Here is a 24,661-nt window from a genome sequence, read left to right as displayed (position 1 = left end):
TTGACTTCTATTGAACTCTAACTCAGTAAAGTGCGCTGAATTCAATTAAGCTAGACTGGCGCACGCGAATGCACGCAAAAAAGAAATATGCCCGCCCTAGAAATCCGATATCGAACAGCGCGTGCTGACGTCGCCGCTGATGATCGTGTGACGCAGGAGAGTGGTCCCCAGCGTCAGCTCCAGTCCGATGCCGGGCAGCAGCCGCAGGATTAGCCGTGCGCAAGGCATGCACCTCTGGTGACCCAACACGTTGACTGGCCCGTGCAGACGCCATGGTGACCTCTGGCCGAAGGCACCCGGAGGGCGCCTCCGAGTCCTTCAGGCCGTCGCTCGAAAGTTCGGACCCCGAGAGGTCTGCTGCCACTGCATGCTGCGCACTTCATTTCGCCTGCATTACAGGATCATGACTCGCCGGCGTGTGCGTCCGCAGTTGTTGTCCTCCCCTTAGCTGTCAATCAAACTGATGGCGTCATCAAACATGGCTTAGCATGTCGTAACATGAAATTAATTGTCACACCTTATCGTTCAGTTAATTAAAAACTGATCACGCCATTGACATGACGTTGTGTGTCGTTACAAAACATTGATTAAAAATTAAGTAAAATAATAACAAAAATAATTAATAAAAATTGAGACGTCAACGACATACTGCATGTCATAACCGGTAATGTACTGCGCATGCACGTGCCGTCTCGTATGACGTCATCACCCCAATCTGTATATGTAACGCCGACTGCCGCTCCGACTCCACCCTGGCTTTCGCCTCATCGCACTTTTAGTAAGAGCAAAGTGCACTGCCCCCCCCCCCCCCCCCCCCCCCCTCCCCCGGAATTTTTGGCTTACGCAATGGCCCAACTTCGGAATAAATTCTGGGTTGTTGTTTGTGGTTTATTTACATGTTTATACATATATTCTAGCGAGAATATTAAATAGGTGGTGGGAAAAGAGGGAGGATGGGGAGGCAAGTGAAAATACACAAATGTCAACAAAACTTTCGCGAATGATAACCGTAATACTAATATGAAGCGCTGGCAGACAACATAATTGTTAACACAATGAGTTAAACATCGCTGCTCGGGAAAGACTAGCTGAGAAGAAACACATCATGATTTTCGATGGAAACAATGTCGGCTGCTGGTTGATTCCAATCAGTTGCTAAAAGAAATGGCTAGTGACGTTGAAGGTTAGTACGAGCGTACGTGTGCTTCAACCTGAATGGTTGTTCTGACCGAGTAAAATTGCGATGGGCTGAAGAATTGAAGGAGCAGTGTTACGGCTCTGCACCTTTAATGTCTGTGATGCTTGCGAATAACGCGAGTCACGTTGTTTTGTAAATAAAGATTCGAGTTTGTCAGTCACGTAGGGATGATTGATGTGGATTCAAAATCATAGTTATATATCCTACTTTCAATTGAACAGGAGTAATGCAGGTGAAACTTGTTCTAAACAGGACAGCGGAACGTAAACGCTTCGTTGGAGGTCTTAATAATTTCATCGTCGCGATCACTCCCACGTTAGGTTCAAACAAATATACAGAGAAGGTTTTAGGCCTTCCTTTTGTCACGGCCTTTTACGAGGCCTGGGGTTAGCACACGCAGAAAACTCTCTTCTCGTGTCCTTGTTTTCTACATGTCTGTGTACGCCTCTATGGCGATCCATGCTTATCCTTCTAAACAAATCTTCATCTATACTTTTCTTTCTTTCTTGCTTATCCTTATCCATGCTTATGCATACTTACTCTCTGGCGCCGCTCCCCCTTATCCGCGCATGCGCGTGTCGTGTGGCGCCACCTGCTCGGCCCAGCAGCAGCGATTCCTCGGCCAGCGATGAGCGCAAGACTCCGTCTGCGTCCTTCATCGGGGGCCTCGTGGCCTGCGTGGTGCTGCTCGTCATACTCATCCTGGCCTACAGACACGTCTCCAGGAAGCGTACGTCCGCGTCTGTCCCGCGAAGCGAGAACGCGCGGAAGCGTAACAAATTACGCGCGAAATGCGCGTCGCTTTAGTGTCACGAACTACTCGCAGCGTTTCGATAATTTCGCTACACCTGGTGGTCATTAAAAAAATTGAAGTGGACTTCACGCAATATGGCACTGGTTGCTGCGTCAGTCGTGAAAAGGGGTCATGTGTAAGGGAGTCTGGGGGAGTTGTGTATGTGTAAAGGGGCTGTGGTGATGCGTAATTCTTCCATCCATGTGACCAGCGGGTCAGGAGAACCGTGACCGGTGGGTTAATTTCCGTTGATGACTATTATTTTCACGTGATGACTACGACATTAGTTGCGAACGATTTGATCTCACTGTGCAGGAAAGCCGCGCTAGACTGGCTACGAAAAGACTAAGACGGGCGCAATGAAACGACTGTAGGTTTGTCTAGTCGATCCTTTGTCTGCCGTCGTCTTTTCGTACGCTCTGGACAGAAATGATTAAAAGAAGGAGTAAGTTGTCCTCTAGCGCACAGCCTTTTACAAAAGGAGTGCACTAGAGGACAGCTTTTACTCCGCTTTTTACTCCTGCACAGTGAGCAGCCAAATAGTCCCCGTTTTACCCTGTAAGTGACGCGCTATTTGTACAAGTCTTTAACAGATTACGGGCTGTTAAGAACATTTTGTATGCTGCTAGTTTAAGCGAGACATTTAATCGACTTTTAGACGCATTCAAGGAAACACTTTTCTGGCCCGATATATATAGCGCTCACATAAAAGAATAGTGCGTGAGGGCTGCGTTCGACACTACTAGGTGCTGCTTCTGCATGCAGCTCCACCGAAGTTCCTCGCTTTTGTGATGTTATTCTTCCGCTCTGCCTCATCCTTTGCATTCGCACTGTGTGGTACGCTCGCATACTTGCGATAACGAAGGGGTGGCAATTTTATGACACTTGTTTTTACCTGAAATATTTAGTTCAGCCTGTAACTTACTTCTCAAGCTATTAAAAGGCAACGTAATGTGCTCCTGGGGTAAGAAAAGCAGGAAACCCTGCCGCTTAACTGATAATTGGCGCTACCTTCAGTAACGATTTTAGCTCGAGCAGCTCAAACGCACTTGAGCGCACGACTAGAAAATACTGCAAAACGTGTTTGCACTTGTCTGCGCTTGGACATTGGGTCAAAGTACTCTGAGTGGTTTTATTTTGTAGCTTCCCTTCTCTTCCTGTAAGTGAAGGGAACAAACTCAACATTACTCAAGGAAAATCGAAGCGCCGATGAAACTCTGCATTGCTTCCCATGCAGAAGAAGCCTGAAAAGAGCTAATTATTATTATTTAGCAGTAAAAGAAGCAACTGAGCAGCTGTTTTTAAAAAAAATTCTTGCCTGTTTATGTCCTCTTGTAATAGGATTTTATAGAGCCACATGCAAAGTAACTTAGTGCAAGGAAAGGGGTTGTCTCACTGCGTTAAATTTTTATAGCCCTACCTGTTTTGTACATTGGCGTTTACGTTTTTTTTTCTTGGTAGCTGCGAAGCTATGCAGTTCTTCAGCAGCCGAGAACTTAATTTGTAGATAAACTCCGTCTATTAGGTGAGAAGTAGTAGGGTAACTTTGTAGATAAACTCCGTCTATTAGGTGAGAAGTAGTAGGGTAACTTTTACTTCCGGTGGCATAGTTTTGCTTTATATTATCCAGCAACAGATGCCGCCTCTGAGCGTCTTACTGGAACAGAATTTTCGAAATGGTGTTTAAAAACTTCACATTTTATGTATTTTAAAACTTTCATGAGAAAATAAGTTTTCAGGGAGTCAAAGTGCCGCTTGCCTCCATTGCGAGATTTTATCCCAGCTTCATCAAAACCTGCGCAGCTGTATCCCGATGAAGGTATTTATTTCTTTGTTTCCAGCCTGTTCGAAAAGAGAAACCGGATTTAAGCACTGCTAAAGCTCGCATCTTAAAACGAATCTTGAATAAAACCTTTCAACAGTGATGCTTGGCCGATTCCATGTGTGTTAGCTAGCTCCACTAAGCATTTTTCGACCGTCCTATGCCGCACCCTCTTGATGTGTCACCGGCGGATTTGCGTTATCTGGAGTGCTGTGCTAATTAACGGCGCGTTAGTAATTGGTCTAGCGACATCACGAGAAACGGCTAGTTACTTGTTTTTTTTTTATCTACTTGTAAACGTAACGTATGTTGGAGTAAAAGCATAAAACGAAACAGGCGTGCACGTCACCGTTCGTTGTACTGTGCAGAGTCATGGCGTAGTTCTATCTTGCGTTGACGGAGCTGAGGAGAGCTCTTATATATATCGTATGCAGAAATTATGAGCACAACGGTCGTCCAGAGGATTTCAACGCATCGACTTGCGGAGAAACAAGGCCCGGTGCGGAATTTTTGTAAAAGTCCACTTCACAAGGGCGCGAATCTAAACTTCTGCGACTCCATCTTTGCAAGGCTGTTCGTTTCGTTACAGAAAAATCCTCAGGGCAGGCTTCATTTGGTCATATTTTACTCAGCTTAGGGAGAAGTGGTGTCATTCCAGACTTTTGAGCTCGAAGTTTCCTTGGATATTCATGATTCTTTTGGCTTATGCCAGGGAAGCTATATCACGGTACTAGTTCTCTCAGGGAAACGCAGAGTTAGAGAAAAAAGAGATGTGATATTTTACCGTTTAGCTTCTCTGTGGGTGATCGTCTTGCTGAAAAGAAGTGTGGACTGGTATAGTTTTTCTCTCAATAAAGATACGACAATGGCTGTGTACTAAGTGGTCGCAAGCTACGGAAATAAAAACATGCTTCATAGGATTGGCTGCAAGATGTAGTACCCTGCGCTATGCGAAAGAAGTACAGTGTGCAAGGCAGAGTGTTCGGCTCCATGGATGCCAATCTGTCCCGACCTATATGGTCTCAAAAGGCAGCTACCCAACCACCGAATGTTGCACAGAAATAGACAACAGGACATTCGCAAGGAGCTGCATTACACCTCCTCTTCTCGAGTTCTTTTACGACACGATTGCACATACACACTCGCCGAGCTCAGACGCACGCCTTGCAATGCGACACGTTCCGCTACTGTTAAGGAACATACGGTATAGCTAGACTGCCAGGTTTGCGAAGGACTCCCAGACAGGTAACACATAAGCGTAAGAAATGACCTCTAAAGCACACAAATGCCCAAATTCCTTTTCAATACCTTCTTCTCATTGCACTTCGCTTAGACAAAGCGGAGTTGTACAGCAACACCTCTGGAACTGCAAGACAAGCTGCGGCTCCGTCTAGATGCGTGAAACTCAGACATAAAACTCGGAAAATAAAGCACAGTTCACTCTCCCTCTTACCCCATGCATCCCCATGCATCTCATGTCAGGTGTGATGCTGTATAGTGACCGACAGTTCGGTGGCGAGTAGCGGGTAGATGTCACTATATGGCAGCTGCTTCTCTGCGTCAGGGAGACTCAGAGACTCTAATCATCTGGACGCAAACTACCGCTGCGTGCACAAAATTGCGCGCTTTAATTGCAAGCTTAACGGGGACTGCGGGCGTGCATCACGACGCCCGAGCGTGCGGCGACTGGCACACACGATTAAAGTCCGCCGACAGGGATAGCCTCACGCGCTTGCGCAGTTGGCGGGCGAAAGTTAAGCGCGAAGCTTGCTGTGTGCGGTATAGTCGAGCCACTCGGGACTCACCAGCTGGCATGTATAAAAAAAAAGGATGGAGATTTGGGAAGGCTAGAGCTTGCAGCAGCTAATAGGGAGCCGAATTCGCAGCGTTTTTCCTACTTGAGAACGTTTGATTGGTTGGGCTGTGATTAGGAATCGAAACCAGTCAATCGACGGGCGTCAGTCAATCTCATGCCACTCTTACGAAGGAACGGTTTTGACAGCTAGGTCGCTGATTAGATGATGTCAACTCTGGAGGCACACTGGTGTGCACTCTTAGAGATAGTGTGTGTGGGGTGCGTGAGTTCCTCAGGGCCGATAATGGATGCGTTCGTCGAAGAGAACGTCGCCATACGCCAAGTAGTCTGGGGTGCGCGTGCTCAGTATCCGGATTTTCAGTGTAACTCTGCTGCCCTAGCCTATTGGCAACATATAACAAATGCAACCAAACCGATCAGCTGAGAGTTAATGTCGTGGTGTCCTTTGGCGTCTTCCTTGCTGTTGCCAATGTCGCATTAGGATATTGGAAAGACGCCGCCTGTCAATCGCCTCAGAGTGAATGGCAGGTGCCGCTTCATGGCAGTTCACGCCAGCCCCGCTGTGGTCGCTTTGGCATTGGTCATTGCGATCGCTTGCCACACGTCGTGCCTAATGATATTTTCGTATGGTTTGGCCTCCTTGAAATGTTGCTCCCTTTTAGAGCAGCTTCGATTTGAGACTGGAGCAGGGCTTCACCTATTCTGTGTACTTGACTGCGACTCACGGCTTGGAACGCCTAGGGAAAATAACCTAGAAACCAGAAAATAAACCCAATTAAGGCCCCAGATACCGTTCCGAGTTGGCGTTCTTAGGACACAGAAAGGTCATGGTGATTCTACCGTGCTTGACCCGGCAGAACTGTTTAGCAGCTTCCGTATGCAACACCTTCGTAAGACGAGCACGGGGGCAGTATACCGAAGAGACAGCCAATTTGAAGTGCATACATCGCAAGGCTATTTTTGCTTGATCGAGAATATGTGAAATATGCACTTCGCTCCCTCTGCCAGCATCCTTCGCAGGGGCATCCTCCGGATTCTCATGAGGCGCGGTTTTCGCTTTGACTACAGCGGCCATAAACGGGTCAAAAGGGGGGCACGCTCTTTGAATGGGCCCGCCTCTCGACGAAGAGCAATTAAACGCTCGCACTTCAGCCAGAACATGTTACGATTTCTGGTTAGATAGCGGCTTGAATATGAGTCTCATGACAGCGCTCTTCATTCAAGGCGGCAAGAAAGGAGGATGCGTAAGCGAAAACATAAGTTGTATATTCAGAACAAGCAAAGAAAGAAAGCCCTCAAAACATTAAGTGAGCGTAAATCTCTCCCCGCGGCGGCCTTTAAACGCCAAAGGCAAAGAGTCTTGAAGAGTGTGCCGCCGCCGCTGCCGCTTCTAATTTACGATATTGCTCTGGTATACTTGGAAAGCATCGCGCGTCTGGCGTTACCATTTGAACACCTGTTATGGATTCACCGCTGTCTGCGTGGAAGAAATTGGAGCCTCGCGTGACTTCGAATATTCTTCCGCGTAAGATAGCGCCCGGCATTTCCTCGCTCGTATTTCAAGCCTATTTCAAGCCAAAGGATATTAAATATTTATGCGGCATAAAGACAGGCACTTCGGAAAGGTTCACAAGCGGCCTGTAACCGCTTGGATAGATGTGAGCCTGTTAAGCGTATGCCAAGGATTGCTGGTGAGCCTTCAATCGCTTAACGTTTTAATGTTTGTTTTCTTCTCTGGATATGAAATGCGTACTGAAAATTTATAGTGAGTAGTTTACAAGGACTTTGGTTTAGAGGCTAAATTACTGATGCTGGAAACTTAAGCTAGCTTCGAAGGTTTTAAGTGGTATTGGTGATTGTATTTGGTTTTATCAGTGACCATTTGCGTAGGTTAACAGATGTGAGACAGCAAAACCACCGTGAGAGGATACCTTAGCTCATCATCATAAGAAACTCTGTTTATTATTTCATGGCTGGCGTATTAATCTCAGTTAGTGGTTTCGGTACGGAACTGCAAGCCTGCAAATATGACTGATACAAACGCTCTGTACCTATCTTACGCTTTTCGGACGTCCATAGTCGAGGGCCTGATACGCTTAGTTGCCTAATTGACAACATAAATGTTGGACATTGAACATGTATTTTTTCAAGCAAGGAAAATAAGTAGGAATAAAAACGAGCACCACGTAAGAATTAAGAGAATTTAATTTTATTCTTATCATAAAGGATGCAGAGGTGGTTTCCTCAGGAAATCAGTTCACTCTAACGCACGAAGTAAATTCAACTAACAAGAATAATGTTATAAAATAAAGAACTGTTTGGGGCATATACAACAGAAGCGAACAATGTTGGACACATTAAGAAACATTTTTTAATTTATTGACTGATCGTCATTAAATGAGAATTACTTAAGAGCATTTGACACACAGTAACAGAAAAAGAAAGAAACTGGCCTCCGGTCTGAACCGAACCCACGATCTCAGTATGTGAAATGCCATGATCTTTCAAGCAAGATAGAGGGGCTGCCGGTTGCGCGTGCTTTCCTATTTTTTCCCCAAACTACCTCAAGTCTGCATGACTTGAGTGCCTGCAGGAATCAAAACTATTTGCCCGTGCTTTTCCGGGTTTCAAATTCTATTAACTGCTGCAGCGATTAGGCCGCGTCCCACAACAATGCATCCAAGCGACTCTTAGCCACGGGAATCGTGCAAAGGTGAAACAGGGGGGTCTTTCTAAACCACTCTCTAAGAATCGATGGGAGGCAATGTAACTCTATCGAGCCGAATTAGACTCTATTCGGACAGTTTTAACAGTCCCATTTATTGTTCCCTCCTGGCCCGAAAACGAGTAGAAGTACACCGAGAATTAGGAGTTTCTCTGTCTCTGGCGTAATCAGGTCCATGCAGCCCAAGTATATGTTAACATGCCTGTGCGTGCAATTTGATTCCTTCGAAACTGCTCTCAGTGACCTAAGTCTCAAGGACGCTTGAGCGGCAACTAAAGACGACAACTTTTTTAGTAGCCGGTGACTGGAGACCCCACTTAGGGAGGAGGAAGTCAGTAACAAGCACCGATGTGAGGTAGTGAAATGAAGTGATCGCTGGCAGATGTGGCACCTATACGCCTAGATCACTTTTAGCACGTTCCCGAGACTTTTGTTCCTGATAGCATACCCTTTTTAAATTGTCCGGCTGTTTGCGACTTAGCCTTGCAGGCGGCAACTTATGGCGCCTATGCAGCTTCGAATCCCTAGATGCGCCCTACCGAAAATTTCTAAAGGCGTTTCTTACACTGCCTAAACTTTTGCGTGGGCGCGATCTTTTCTCTTGATCCGTGCTGAGCTTTGTAGTATCAGGAGTGCCGCAGACGTTCCATTATATGTATTCACAGTGAATTCTGTGTGCTGGACGCATTCGTGCACTTGATTTAAACGACCCACACAAAGAAGACAAGCTCTTGATTATCAGCATATACGCTGAGTGAAGCGAAATACTGCTGGTATAGTCAGATAAAACACAAAAGCAAAGCTGCAAGAGCCCGTCAAGATAATCTCCAACCAACGTCATCGACCTATTGTCTTGACGTCAGGCTAACTGCCTTGCACCTACTAGCGTGCCCGTATTAACGGCGACGTACTCTTGGAGCCGTTGCTTGTTTCGCTCCCGACTTGTATCCGACTTCAGAAGCAAAACAAACAAACTTTTTGTCGGTGCTGCGTCATTGCGGTGCGAACGAGGGAACGTTGGCGTAAGGGAAGGGGCAGTGAACCATTCTTGCACTACGAAGCGTGCGACACTATAGGGCTCCAATAAACAGATGCATTCAATACATGCAGTAAAACTGCTTCAAATTTCTTTTTTTTTCTGGCATCATGTATCTCTCAATTGCTTTTTTCTCCTTTGGAGCAGGCAGGACAAATTATAGTGTACTTTCAACATGCGAAATATTGTGAAAGCATGTATTTTACTACACATTCACACTTCAGAACGATTTATAGACAAACAATACTCTGGCATCTCGAAATTAAAGCATAATTAAAAGGGACTCAGGACATGTTGGAAAACATAGACAGGACGCGGGTAGCCCTGCCTACTCGTGTCTTGCGTCCCTTTACCGCTGTTTACGTTTTTCGAGATGAATAAAAGCTTTGTTTGGTCTTAAGTAGGTGTAACGATAACGACAACTTATAATAAAGTGTGGCTTTTATACTACAAATGAAAACAAACCAGCAAGTCAGCAATGAAGTAAACAAATATTTAAGTGACTTCTTTTTTTTCTGTTTTCAGCGAGCGAGGGCGCGGCCATCGCGAGCGACCCTCTTCAAAAGAACCTCGAACAAAAGCCCCAACCCGGTGAGTCCCAGGTCGCTTTAAGGTCGCGCAGTCCAGAGCGCCCTGGTCGGTAATCATGCGGGTTAGAAACATTCAGCTCCCGCACGAGTCGCTAATTAATAATCCTTATTCCTGAATCAGGTTTTGCATTATGTTCGATCGCCAGTGAACGAAGGAGATTATAATGTGATGACGATGGAGTATCTTAGGAATAATCCCTGTCCGCTTTGTTTCAGGGATGAAAGAATCATCAGTAACACAAGAGACGATGACCCCGAGAAAAGCATTTGGCTTCATGACCGGTACGTAGAATTATCGCTTACGAAATTGGTGCGTTGCCGTTTTGGATACATGAGGGAGCTAAAAGGCACCCGTATAATTTTTTTTTCCAACACTAATCTCTGTTTTTATCTTCCCAGAAAAAATGAATTTGACCAAAGACTTGTCGGAAGCCCTGACCGGTAAGCTCGCAAAAACTGCAGCCGCTCTTTCTGGATACTTCTAGAGAGACCTTATCCTAACTGTTGTTATTACATTCGCCTGCTCAGCTGGAAATACTAATTAGCTGTTTTGTGATGACACAGACTTTTGCTTTTAGCGAAGTTTGTGCAATCGTCAACTTCCTGTAATAATTCGCGCTCATGCAAGGACTTTTTACTAGAATTAAAAATCGCCTGCAAGTTTTTGATCTAAATATGAAGAGCAACATTTTTTAATTAATGACAGGCTGCCATTTTAGTTGAAGCTTTTATTTCTATTGTTTAGTTGCGGCACAAAGTCGAGATGGCCTTGGAACGCATCACACTCAGAGCTCTTTGATCGTATATCAAATGTGAACCCTCACTTGGAGCCTATGTTTAGAAATCCTGCAGTATGATAAGGTCGTGACGAAGTTTGGAAGCGCAAAGACACAGTGACACAAGTGGACGGGACGACCACCTCCTCTTATCTGCTGTGTCTGAGCTTCCACACCTCATTATGACCTACCAACAGGCCCAAGTTGCTGCCCTTATGATAGGGCAGCAACTCGGAGGTTAACTGTCCGTCTCGACATCCGTAGCCAGAAAAATAAACTCGGCGCAGTTAACAAACTATGTGATGGTCAGTTCGGTGAAGTGATCGTGGTATGGAGGGACGACAAGGTCGTTGATGATCTCGGAGGTTATGCATGAATCGTTAGAACTGCGCCAATAGTCAAGGTTTCACCCACAATTTCGCGTTTCCCGCTGTTAGAGGTGTCGACATCGAACCACCCTCAGATCGAATCCACCGCGAACAGCCTGAAACAAGCTACAGCTGTCAGTCCAGCCGGATGGATTAAAAATTTGGCTTTGATATGGCGGTCGAATATCGCACGATTGATTGTTTCGTGGGACAAGGCAATGTGTGCCGGGAAGTTTCAAATTTAACGCCTGCTAGATAAAATTGTCTTTCCGTTTTTCTGTGAACTGCAGCTCAAAACAGTAACCGAAGCAGTTAAGCATACCCCCTTTTATCTTCCCGCGGCGTTACACTCTACCGAACAGTGATGAACGAACCCGACACCGCAGTGAACCAGTGAAGTTTAAGAACAAGAACACGAACTATTCATCGAGTTGGGGTTGCATTTTCTTCAGAGCACATAGGAGCTTACACAAACGATGACAAGGAGATACGTACACAGGACAAGTGCTCTTGCGTGGTCTGAAGCACAGAAGTTTTAGTACAGCGACCAGTGCCTATAGTACTGCCGCAGCAGCATGTCAAAGAAACGAATTATATAGAATCAGTTAAAATAGTTGCCTGTATGAATTAGTTGTGAACGTTTCAAGAGTGTTGTGATCAAGGCGATCTGGGTGCTCTGATATTACTGCTAGTACACCTGCGAGAAAGAAATACAAGGCAGCCCTGGATGGTGTAATTTTATAATAGAGGTAAATGTATTTCCGTTGCCCTGTTCTCATGGGCTCATCTGTCTCGCAGCTGTGCGATTTCTTAAACTCGGTTTTACGTGTTAAATGTTACATTGGGGCTATGACGCACGCTTTAGTATATGACTCGGTATTAATTTCGATCACCCATGGGATGGGCGCTGAGACCTCTATACACAGGAACTTCGTGCCTTTCGCCTCCGTTGAAAGTGCGGCCATCGCCGCCGGCTTTGAACTCCACCAACTCGTTCTCAGTAGCTTAACGCCACAGCCATTATGCAACCGTAATGGGTTGAGTACAATTTCTTGCCGACGCAGTGCTGTCTGGGATGTTGAAACTAAAGCTAAAGCAGCTCTGCGAATTCGCATACGCCAGCTGTAACTTCCATAGCGAAGCACGTTTTCAAGTGATACGCGTCCGGCCCGTTATTCCAAGCATAAAGTTCCGTGTTCTGAGCACATTCATGTTATTCTTCTTCCACGCCCTATTTATTTTTCTGACACGAGCATCGTCGTCCATTTCAGCGCGTGCGTGCCGCCATTAGAAGTTATGTGCGCTCGATACCTCGATTGTGCATGCCGGCCGCAGAGGTTAATTGAGAAGACGACGATTGTCCGTATTCGTGCTCATCAGCAGCTATGCCCAGCTTTCGAGGTTAATGACGGGTGTGTGAGCACGTAACTCCGTCGCTTCAAAGCTGCTTTCGCACCTAATGCGTAACGGACAGAAAAACAACAAAAAAAAGCGCGCGAGAACAGTGCGGAATCTCTCGTTTTTGGGCGTGATGAGAAGCTTGTTCGTGCGTAAACCCTAAAAGATCGGACGTGCTACATGAGCCTTGTTCTTTTTTTTTTCTCCTTTAGCCATTTTTTACACCAGAATTTCTAATTTCCTGGCTTTTAGCAGGATTTCAGCTTCGTCTAGGGACCGGAGTTTTCTTTGTCCATGGTATAGCTTTTGTTTTAATATGCTCGTTTCGCATTTCTTGACGGTGTAGCAATCATCTAGCACAAATAAGTCCTTCAGAGCAGAAAAAGCAAACAAACGGAGGAACTTGGCTATGGGTTGTCATTTAATCACGAATGCATTATCACAGTTACTTGAGCGTAACTTACTTGAGCAAGAAAACATTGACAGTAATGCAACGTTTGTATTGGAAGCAACCCCACTTATTCTTTGATCATGCTCTGGCTCAAGGATGCACGACGAAGCCTGCATTGTAATTAATACAGCTTCCTTTCACTGTGGTAAATAGAGACTGACCCTACGTCCATTGAATATGATTTCTGTTCTGAAAATTTCTGGTGCACACAACTATTCGTTGATCACTTGTCTCGCCAAGGCAGTTTTCTCCCTTGAATGCGACCTATATTCGAAAGAATGCCTGCATACATGATTGCTCGAGTGAAAGGAACGCATGTGACATTTATTGCGAGTAACATATCGCTTTCCAGGACAACCGTCCTCTGAGGCTTCCACCACACTTGACCAGAGGGCAGGCCTGGCCAGCCAAGAAACAAAAGGTACGCGTGCTCCTGACGGTTCACAGTGCTAAGCTATGCTTGATTTATGCGAGGGCGTGGACATTATTTGGTCTGAAATCAACTATCCTTCATCGTCCGCTTCGTACTAGTGGCAGGCAATGTGGAGTTCTTATAATGATTGTTCAACAGCGCACGCACACACAGACCAAGAAGGAGACAAGACACACACACACACACAGCGCGATGTGTGTGTGTCTTGTCTCCTTCTTGGTCTGTGTGTGTTCACGCTGTTGAACCATCATTATGAATCTACACCAATTAGCCCAATCTGCAGTGGAGTTCTTAGTTGTTCTGAGTTGTTCTGCGTCCTACTGCACTTTTGTTGAGTCTTAGCTGCATTCGACGCATGTAGTAAATACATGAGAAAGAGTCGGCTCGCTCGCAGACATCCTTCTCAATCATTTAGATCTATTTGCTGTTGAAGAGCTCCTGTTTTCACACTGCTCGTTAATATCTTTTTTTCTGCATCTTTAAGTGGGGCCTTCGTTCCTGTAAGCGACAGTAAACTTGTAAAATGCCTCAGAGTTTCTTAAAGAGGGTATTCAGCAGTTCAAGAGTTTTACATATGCGGCAACAGTGGCGACAAAAAGAAAATCGTATTGCCAAAAGATGAAGCATAGCCCACGCTCTCACCATTAAATAGTGCATGCATGTAGGCTTTTCACGGATGGTAAAGAGGAGTACGAAAGTCTGATATTTCCAGGTAATTCGGCATCATTAGTTTTTCTCGCGACACGTACGTGCTTCGGGCACTGCAAACACAGATATATACTGCAATTAACTGCGCAAGCGACTTTTCCACGTGAAGTTCTGTGCTCATTTTCCAGCTTGATCCGCTGTTTTAGTACGCATGAGCTGCTTTCCAGAGATCAGTTGCAGCAACGTTGCGCTGTGACCAATAATATGACAAAGGATTGAAGTTCGCGGGGGGCTGTGTGAAAGATAGCGACGCCGGGACTTTGCGGAGCATGAATAGGAAGTACGTTGAAACCCGGTTCTACTGCGTCGTTATTTCGCTACTTAATCGTGCACTTAGCGCGCAGAGTTCAGAGCGAACCAAAGCCACGATGAAAAATAACGCCCCCTACAAAGGGGCATTGCGACACAGGTTGAACGTTGCTTTCATCCTTAGTTTGCATTGCGAAGCAGCGAAATCATTACACGTATTGTCCCAATCTCACCTCAGAAACGGAAGTTTGAAGCCAGATAGCCTGAGAGCGCGGCGGAAGTTTTCGGAAACACATTTGAAGGACAAACGTACAACTTTCGCGCCATTCCTTTACGCTTTGCGAATGAATTTCCTTCAAAATGAAACAAGTGACTTCGTTTTCTCGCTTCGAAGCCAGTGAACAAACTCAAAAGGAGAGAAGCCGCTTTAAAAGGAGCGCAAATTACGCTAGGTTCGACGCCTGCCACTGCGCTTCAAAATCAGTGACAGGTGCGCGCTGGCTGTTCGAACCGCAGACAGCGAGAACGCATACGAAGAAAGCTAACTGATGGACCGCACGCACACACAAAAAAAAAAATAAAGGAAAAGAAACGGGAGGGGCGGGAGAGAGATGAAACTTTCCAACCGTAGTCGCACCCAAGCGATTAGGCATAGGGGAAACGTCTCTGTGTTTTTGCACCTGACCCGACCGCGGCGCCTGCTCGTCTGACTGTCGAAAAACACGGAGAGGCTATTAGGCTGAAAGGCAAGGTAAATGTGGCGGTAATGAAACATAGATCGCTACCTGGATATCAATAGGCACGTCGTGCGAAGGGGGAATCAGGAATGGAATAAGGGTGCTAGGCCTTATTTTTGAGAATGTAGTGTTCTGCACAATATCACAAGTGCAATCAGGGCCACATGTCAACCAGAGCGGTGGGGGAAGGTTTGCATTAGGCGTTCATTCAAAAGCCACGTTTGAGGCAGTACAGGGAGACATGCAGGGACATCGTTAGAAATGCGAGAAGTGCGGAATAAAATCTTGTGTGGGCAACGGCTGATCAAGAGGCACGAAAACTGACGGATAGCTAGTGTGTTAACAATTTATAAGAATCATCGTTGACTTACATAGATGGAAAAAGCGCAAAGTAATTTGCGAATGTGGCGGAAGCCAGAACGGGCAATTAAAGAGCTTTAATTATGGGCTCAAGAGGGGCAGTAATTGTGCACTTTATAGAATGTGAACAAAGAACCCGATTACAGACGGTATAGATTCGAGAAAAGTAAAAAAAGAGAAATCATTTTAATATTCAGAATATAGCATCCTACCGTTTTAAACAAGGTCAGAGTACTAAGTACGCGCAGTTATAAAAAAAGTGCAGACTCGAGCTGCTCACTCACGTGCATGCTTATCTCGAACGCTTTTGTGTCTCAATTAAGGAAAAAATGGCAGTAAGCTTGGAACAACGAAGTAAATAACAAACTACACCTGGTAAAACCAGTTTTAGATGAATGATGGTCGCCAGGAACATTTCGCATTGTACACCTTTAACGTTTTAAGGAAGTACTTCTCTGTCGTTTACGTATAGGCCACACACACCTTGCACGCAACTTTCTATTGACAAAAGGAGGCAAACCTGTTTGGGAAGAATGTGGAGATGAACTAATGGTTAATCACATTTTGTACTCGTGCACGAAAATCGAAAACTAAGGAAAATTTATTTTACTCACTTCTATAATGAACAAGTTCCTTTACATCCAGTGTTACTCTTAGGTGAAGATGCAATTGCTGACAGGTCTGGTTTGTTTATCTTTTTAAGCGAAGCAGGTTTTCTCAAGAATCTCGAAAATTTTTACCCCTATGTTGCTTCATTTCCTGATGCACCTCAGCCACTTTTTCATCTTGGGTAAAAGGCGGAGGTTTTTATCTGATTGTTTGGGAGGCTCAACATCCTTGCCCAAGCCAAGGATGGCTGCTGAGGCTACCCGATCTTCTTTAAAGCTTCTGTTATTAGCCAGTTATAAAATTTCTTTCCTTTCTCATCGCTAGGTAAAACAAATTAATGTATTAGTCCCTCTGCACCACCGATGATTGTAATATTTCTATAAAATTCAGCAAAAAACAGCTTCCTTATAAACCTTGATCTTGGCGCATGACGGCCTTAGCTGCATATGTGCCATAAAACCCAACACAACGACGCTTGTGTGACTCAGTAACTTTAAAGGAAGCATGGAGGCGGGAGGCAGATGTCCCTGTTAGAAGCAAGCGAGAAAGGAATGCTTGGTACTTACCTTAATCGGCGCTCCAATCGCGGGCTACTAGTCCATTGGCAGCACTGGTTCACTGCTTTGTCTGTGCGCGTCGTGTTTAGCTGCTGATGATCAGGCAAGAGGATATTTTTGTATTGGCTTGCACTGGCACTTGCTTTTAACATTTTCCATCAGGTGGCTGGACACTACTTTCGTCGCTACAATCGTCAACGCAAATTGCTGAGGGAGGCATCAGCAACGTCTCGTTGAACAGTCGTAAGTATGCCGAAAAGCGTGACTGCTTCTAATTTGAGGAGGCTGAACACAATCAGCCAGGTGTAAATGATGACATCAGGGATTGTTCATAGGCTCGAAACGCTGACGCGTCACTTGCGCAGGGCGAATGATTGCCAAATATGGAAAAGTGCTATGCTCACGGTGAACAATATGGCATTAATGAGCTTGTCAGGGTATTTCTCACGACTACAGCGCACGTGGAGTCTCAGTCGTCTCTAAGCTTCGGGCTGAATGCATTTGATGGTACTTCTAACCTCATAACCTAACCTCGTAACCGAACCTGGCGAACTTTGTTAGCCCATTTGTCAGACTACGCACTTCATCATTTCATATGTTACATTATTTCTCGCCGATGCACCATAGTACGCATTTCATGGCCTCATTTCATCTTCTCCTCTTTTTCTTTTATTTTACCTTTTCCGCACCGCTCTCCTTCCGCCTTTTATCTCCCAAATTCCCTTCCCCACGCAGAGTAGAATGCCGGCGATTCGCAAACGCCCGCTAAATTCTCTGCTTTTTCACTAAAGGGTTTCTCTCTCTCTCTCTAGTATTGCCTTCTTGCCGCTTACGTGTGTCGTGATTAGCGATGAGTCCTTTGCTACGCATTTTGAGCGCACGTGTAAGTTTCGTTCCCTAATTAGTCATGATCACGTGTATTAGTCACGACTCTTGATCTGCCCTTCTTTCGCCAGAACTTCGAAACCAAAGTGTCGAAACTCGACCACTCAAACTGCGCAAATAGGACCAGTCACTTTTTTTTTTTAAATATAGCCAGGCCTGCATGTATACGAATCGTAAATCGTGATCTCAGGTTCCTCCGCCAGGTCTTTAAGTGACCAGAGGCGCCTGCTGAGACTGCACAGCCAGGGCCGGTCACTATTTTAAGCATTTGAGAGAACGACGTTAGAGACGGGTGATGGCACTGCACTGCTCCCACCCTTGCGTAACACATTTCTGTGTGTTTCGTATCGTAGGCGCACTGGTCGTGGTAGTGGATCGTTGCTGGCACCGAGCATGTCAAAAAGTTGCGCGCCTTCTTGGTGAGAGAGTAGTCTGAGCATTCCTTATGTGTCTCAACATTAGGCTACGTGAACATGAAAACTCCTTAAGAATAGCGCCCTCCTCGAACCCAACACTACACCATAAGGAATGCAGCCACAAGCCCCCATTACACTCTCCATGCATGCCTTTGTTCAATAATTCTTCAGCTTTGTACAAGCACAGAGAAAAATTAACTAGAGAATTAAAAGAAGCCTAGCTCATCCACAAGAATTCTGATACGTGCGCAAGCACCCCTTCGGTCATCATTCACCCCCGCGAAATCGCATATCTGGACACAGCTTCCTGGTGACGGTGATCTTATCCGCGAAACGTGCGCACTTGGTTGTCAGATTGCTATTTTGTACATATACATGTTACTCCAACAAACCATTCAGTTGATAGTCAGCGCTCGTGTCTCTTCGCTTCTTCTTTGTGTCCTCATCCTGTGTGTGCTGTTCAATCCTGCCATGAACCAACTAGCTCAACTCTCCGTACTTCTACCTTTCTGCCTTAACTGAAAGCTATATGACAGTGATTTTTCAAAGTTTTGTTCAGTAACTTGCTAGCTCCCGTCCGTAGGACGCTTGCGGCGTATTAGTGACGCTGGCATCGTGCAGTCAGGGACTTTGAGTGCCTGAAGAGAAATTGGCCCAAAAGGAAGTGCCGTATCATGTAGCCTGTGGCAGGCCACTAGCCACAGGCGTAGGCCTCTCAGGCCTGTCTGCCTGACCTATATGCAGGCTACAAAACAAGTCCCAGGTTTTGCCTTGGTGGCTCGCTCGTTCCCGTCTGACGTATTCTGTATTTAAGCGACATCTCGATCACGTGATCAGTTACTCTGCTATCGTTGCCTTTCCTGTTCGACCGGAGGCTGCCACGGTAACTGGCTGCCGTGCGCCGACGGGATGACGTGCGTTGAGCGGGAGCACTTGTGCGACGGCGAGCCCCAGTGCCCGGACGCCTCGGACGAGCGCGACTGCATCCGGCTGGGCTGCCAGGCCAACTTCTACGCCTGCCCCGTCGACGGCGTCACGCGCTGCATCAAGAAGTCCCTCGTGTGCGACGGGGTAGCCGATTGCGACGACCACCAGGACGAGAGCCACTGCAGTGAGTCCATGCTGGCACGGCCACAAGCCACACTAATCGAAGCAATTATTTAGTTACTCTTAGAACAATAACTAAAATTAAGCAATTATTAATAATGCTAAATAGTGATGAAAGTACTGTGACGATACCGGCGCGCAAGAAAAGCAGGTCATGATGACACAAAAATATAAAGAAGCAGTATGCTCAGTATTCGGGGAGCTTACGATCTGATAATGGAAGAGAGATGACTCAAGGTTGTTAAGCCGTCTGCGTACAGTTAGGCCGAAATTAAACGCAAACACACATAAACCATATTTTTCTAGTTAGCAGCGAGGTATTTATTTACAAGCGGTTTATGAATGTGTAGTGCTGTCTTTGCCGAAAGTAACATCAGGCAACGGGGTTCGTTTCTTAGTCGTGCATCCGAGTACTTAAATCTGTGTAGGGTAAGGAGAACACTTGTCCTCACCGTTCAAAACCTTTTGTCCTTTGGGGGTGCTCTTAGGGCTTTACTATAAGGCTGAGAATTAAACCACGTTACCTGGTTACTTCTGGCAAAGACGGGACTTTGGTAGATCCTTTACCCAGAAGCATCAATCAGGCGAACTATATACTGCAGCTAAAAGTGCACAAGTAAAACATTTTTTGTTCACAGGCATTGTTCGCGTTTCATTCCGACCTTTCTGTACGTTGCAGCAAATTAAAATGAGGTGTGGATGTTTTCGTATTACCAATATATGATTCGTATCTGCTTCTGCAATTGTGACTTTTCAGATAAGACAATCCTCAACTCGAGGCCCGGCTTCTTCGATGACAGCCCACTGGACTTGGGTAATTATCGCATCTCGTTACGTTCCAAGTAAGGAGGACGAAAACTGCAATTTATGGGCTCTTATACTTCTCCTTTCTATTTCTATAGACCTATTCTCTAGAAAGACAGCGTCATTAACACGAGAGCTTATTCAGTTCCTAAAACACGTCAGTTCGATGGTGCCTAAATTGTAGCTTTATAATAAACTTCTTCAGAAGCACGAACAGAAAAAAAATGACCGACGATTACGGTACTTTCTAATGCGAAATTTGAGCGCAGCGGGATTTTGCTTAAGCTACCCTTAAGAGTAGAATGCAGAGCTCTGCCACTGTGCCGCACGAGGCCTTTGAACTATCACTCTGAACTAACGCTTCTCAGTGGTGTAGAGCAGCGCGGTGTAGCCCTTGCCCGGTTGCGGCGCCCTCTCTGCATTTGCTGCTCCCTGCAAGGACGCGTCGCAACTTGCTTGTCTTTTTGCTTCCAGGAGGAACGCTGAAGCCATAAAGGAGGCGTCTTAATTTGGAGCGGGCCACGAAGCGCGTAGTCGGCACATTCAGAATAGAGCACATCCCGTTCCCATGGTAAATGATGTCGACTCCACAAATGCCCCTCCCCCCAGACGCCCATGTATGTGCTGGTTGACGGTTCAGCTGCCGATTCAAGGCTGACTCAAGCTGCGACTAGCAGTTGTGTGGTATCTTACGGTGATTAGAATATAATCGAGCATGCACCTGCGCGACAATTAAGGGGCTCACAATCTTTGCGCATGGAATCGCATGGGGTATCTGGCTAGCCACCCTGCATACGCAATGCCTTGTGACCTCGAGCGCACCAAAAGCTTGGAAGAACGTTAACATTATCTTAATTCATAAGAAAGGAGACGTCAAGGACTTGAAGAATTACATACCGATAATCTTACTGTCCGTTGCCTACAAATTGTTTTACTAAGGTAATCGCTAATAGAATCAGGACAACCTTAGACTTCATTCAATGAAATGATCAGGCAGGCTTTCGTAAAGGATACTCGACAATAGACGATAATCACGCTATCGGTAAGGTGATAGTGAAATGAGCAGAATATAACCAACCCCTATTGTAAAGCCTTCATTGATTACGAGAAAGCATTTGACTCAGTGGAAACCTCAGCTGTCATGCAGGCATTGCAGAATCAGGGTGTAGAAGTGTTATGTGAAAATATTGGAAGATATCTATAACGATCGCACAGCTACCATAGTCCTCCATAAAGCCAACAATAGAATTCCAATAAGGAAAGGTGTCAGGCAGGGAGACACAATCTCGCCACTGCTATTAACCGCCTGTTTACAGGAGGTATTCCAGGATCTGATATAGGAATAGTTGGGGCTAAGATTTAATGGAGAATGCCTAAGTAACCTGCGGCTCGCTTATGACATTGCCTTGCTAAGTCACTCAGTACATGAACTGCAAAGCATGATAAATGAGTTAGACAGGCAGAGCAGAATGGTGAGACTAAAAGTTAACATGCAGAAAACCAAAGTAATGTTCGACAGTCTAGCAAGGGAACAGCAGTTCGCAATTGATAGCGAGGTGCTGGAAGTAGTGAGAGAATATGTCTGCTTAGGGCAGGTAGTGACCACTGATCCGGATCATGAGAGGGAAATAACTAGAACAGTAAAAATGGGTTGGAACGCATATGGCAGGTTCTCTCAGATCATGGATAGCAGTTTTCTAATAACATTCGAGAGAAAAGTATACAAAAGCTGTATCTAACCCGTACTCACCTATGGAGCAGAAACGTGGAGGCTAACAAATTGGGTTCAGCTTAAGGACAACGCAGCGAGCTATGGAAAGAAAAATGATAGGTGTAACGTTAAGAGATCGGAAGCGGGCGGAGTGGGTGAGGGAACAAACGCGGGTTAGTGACATGCTAGTCGAAATAAAGAGGGAGAAATGGGCTTGGGCAGGGCGCGTAGTGAGAAGGCAAGATAACCGCTGGTCCTTAGGGTTGACGGAGTGGATTCCAAGAGAAGGCAATCGTAGCAGGGGGTGGCAGAAAGTTAGGTGGGCGGATGAGATTAAGAAGTTTGCTGGGATACGATGGCCGCAACTGGCAAAGGGCAGGGTTAATTGGGGAGACAGGGCAGAGGCCTTTGCCCCGCAGTGGGCGTAGTCAGGCCGATGATGATGCTGATGCTGTCTTCTACCGCATCTAGCAGTCACTTATGCGCAGGCTGTTGCGGTGCACGTTCTAGGCATGGCGACTATCTGTAAACGCGTTTAGGAAGTCGTTACGCAACAGCCGGCGCAAACTGAGCCCGCCCCTTCTCGCCTGCCCCCGCCTTACCCTTCTGTTCCTCCGTTATCTACCTTACAGTTCCGCCTTTCTCTTTTCCACCGCTACCGCCTCCTCCGCCTTTTCATTGTGGGCGTACTTTCATCCTTCGCTGTGCTCTTCGCTTTGCTCGAGCTCCGACGGTCTACGCTTTACTATAACTCTGCCGACTACATCGACAACGACGACGACACGCAAACCAGGGAGGAACGCTAAAGGCTGCACTCTGAAAAAGCTACTAAAGCAAAGCTGACAGAGTCGTCCCAAAAACGCTGTTTTGCAACAGGAGCTCTGCGTTGTATAAAACTTGGATTTTCCGTTTTCTATTTAACTAAATATCTGCAGTTCTGGCGTAAACACCTCGCATAAACAGTGCGACTCTCATCGCAACCACTCTAATTGCGGTTACTACTGCCATTCCTTTTAACTTTTATTTCTGCCAGATGACAAGAACGACATTCCTCATGACATGCCCGAGCGGGGAAACTTGACACGCCACGTCATGGGAAATATAACAACGCCTGCACCAAGAGCGGGAAACGCCACCTTCACGGCAAACTCAACCGAAAGTTCAGGTTTGGCGAAGTGAAAACATCGCTTAGTTTATTGGGGCCTAACGTCCCAAAACGACTGAGGCCATGAGAGACGCCGTAGTGAAGGGCTCCGGAAATTTCGACCACCTGGGGTTCTTTAACGTGCACTGACATCGCACAGCACACGGGCCTCGAATTTCTCCTCCAAAGAAATTCAACCGCCGCGGCCGGGTTCGAACCCGCGTCTTTCGGGTCAGCAGCCGAGCGCTGTAACCACTGAGCCACCGCGGCGGGGCCAAAAAAAAAAAAAACATCGCTTAGTGACAGCTGCGTTGACATGCGATGCGTATTTGTGAGAAAAGTGGGAAAGAACTCGACCCGTCAACGCTCACATTTATTTACCGCGTCGAGTATTTGTGCCTTAAACAAACCACACAGCGAGTATAGCACATTTTTCAGCAGTCGATTTCTAGATGCGCGCGAGTGCGCGTGCGTATCTGTTCGGTTATACGCAGATAACGTCGCTTTTGTGCAGCGAAACCTGTTGGACCCCTATGCGTAGTAGTAAGAATGCACACATGCTTTTTGCGCGGTAACCAAACTGAGAAAACTGGCAAAAGGAAAGTACGGCTCGGAAGGGAATATATAAACAAGCCGGGGGGAAACTTTTCATGATAATGACACGGCACTGCCTCCAGCAATATTTCACGTGGAATGTTTACAGTGACATATTCGTGCTAGAAGTCGGCGTTTCCTTGTCGTACCGCAAACAGGACCTCGGTGCAAACCCATCAACCAAATTCCTCGCGGCTAGCAAACAGTGACGTGGCGCATACTGCACAGCGTTGCGAGAATATCAGCGTCAGTGCTTGTTTTTTTGAAGCGAGTTCAGTACTTGTGTGTGTAAAGCAATGACAGTGTTTGCCGAAGAACGTTAGGGATCGTGGGGGAGAGTGCGCAAGCAATCCGTTTGCATGCGGTGGATATGAAACGCGCCACGTTGTACCCGCCGGGGCCATAGGCTTTCTTATAGTGGTCGTTTGTGTCAACCTCTCGTATTTACAGACGCATCGTTGTTTGTTTGGGGGTATTGGGAGGTATTAGGTTTGGAGGTATTATTTGGAGGTTGGGACAGCTTCATACTTAATGGGCTCCGAAAGGGGAGCTGAATTCTGCAAGGTATCGAATGCAGGCGTCTTGGCCATGTAACATTAGTTATTACGTTAGAACAGCAGAACTAGTGACAGTGACCTGACCCCCGCGCTTAGATTTCCGTTGTCGATCAAACAATCGAATTTCGCTCACAGGTGTCATTGCTGTCCGATCGATGCCATACGACTCTACCCGTATAGAGGCCCTTGCAACTTTCAATCAATCAATCAATCAATCAATCAATCAATCAATCAATCAATCAATCAATCAATCAATCAATCAATCAATCAATCAATCAATCAATCAATCAATCAATCAATCAATCAATCAATCAATCAATCAATCAATCAATCAATCAATCAATCAATCAATCAATCAATCAATCAATCAATCAATCAATCAATCAATCAATCAATCAATCAATCAATCAATCAATCAATCAATCAATCAATCAATCAATCAATCAATCAATCAATCAATCAATCAATCAATCAATCAATCAATCAATCAATCAATCAATCAATCAATCAATCAGCCACAGAGATAGGCAGGTGTACTTTATTTTCCACTTCGCTGTCTGCTCAGTATACAGCGAAATTTAAGGAGCAGCTCAATAATATCACTTGACTTCTTGGAGTTGTACGAACGCTGGCGGCTTCACAAAAAGCTGTGGCGTTTTGTGCGCTGTCCAGGTAATCTGCACGATTTTTTTTTTTTTTTTTGCTCCAATCCACCAGTCGCCCCAGTTCGTGCGTCTCCAAGAGCGTCTGGTTCTTCATGTGACGTTACCTTACCGCGTGCTCGTGGTTGTGCCTGTGGGGAGTTTCTCCCTTTGAA

At 45.9% G+C, this 24,661-nt stretch overlaps 1 protein-coding gene across 1 annotated transcript in view; it reads left to right on the top strand.

Annotated features, from left to right (window-relative positions):
• The first annotated feature begins 272 nt into the window (after nucleotides 1-272).
• Nucleotides 273-24,661, top strand: part of LOC149372451 (uncharacterized) — a 68,074-nt gene continuing 43,685 nt past the window's right edge. The window contains exons 1-9 of the mRNA XM_089582114.1: nucleotides 273-352; nucleotides 1,804-1,928; nucleotides 9,916-9,981; nucleotides 10,197-10,262; nucleotides 10,380-10,421; nucleotides 13,326-13,394; nucleotides 18,802-19,038; nucleotides 19,792-19,848; nucleotides 22,583-22,714. Of these exons, the coding sequence (XP_089438240.1) occupies nucleotides 273-352; nucleotides 1,804-1,928; nucleotides 9,916-9,981; nucleotides 10,197-10,262; nucleotides 10,380-10,421; nucleotides 13,326-13,394; nucleotides 18,802-19,038; nucleotides 19,792-19,848; nucleotides 22,583-22,714 (874 nt within the window). The remainder of the gene's footprint in view (nucleotides 353-1,803; nucleotides 1,929-9,915; nucleotides 9,982-10,196; nucleotides 10,263-10,379; nucleotides 10,422-13,325; nucleotides 13,395-18,801; nucleotides 19,039-19,791; nucleotides 19,849-22,582; nucleotides 22,715-24,661) is intronic.

This window comes from Amblyomma mixtum, chromosome 1 (assembly GCF_055824585.1).
Source record: "Amblyomma mixtum isolate Tamu chromosome 1, ASM5582458v1, whole genome shotgun sequence".
NCBI lineage: Eukaryota > Metazoa > Arthropoda > Arachnida > Ixodida > Ixodidae > Amblyomma > Amblyomma mixtum.
Note: the sequence above shows the minus strand (reverse complement) of the source record. Positions and strands in the feature narration are given on the sequence as shown.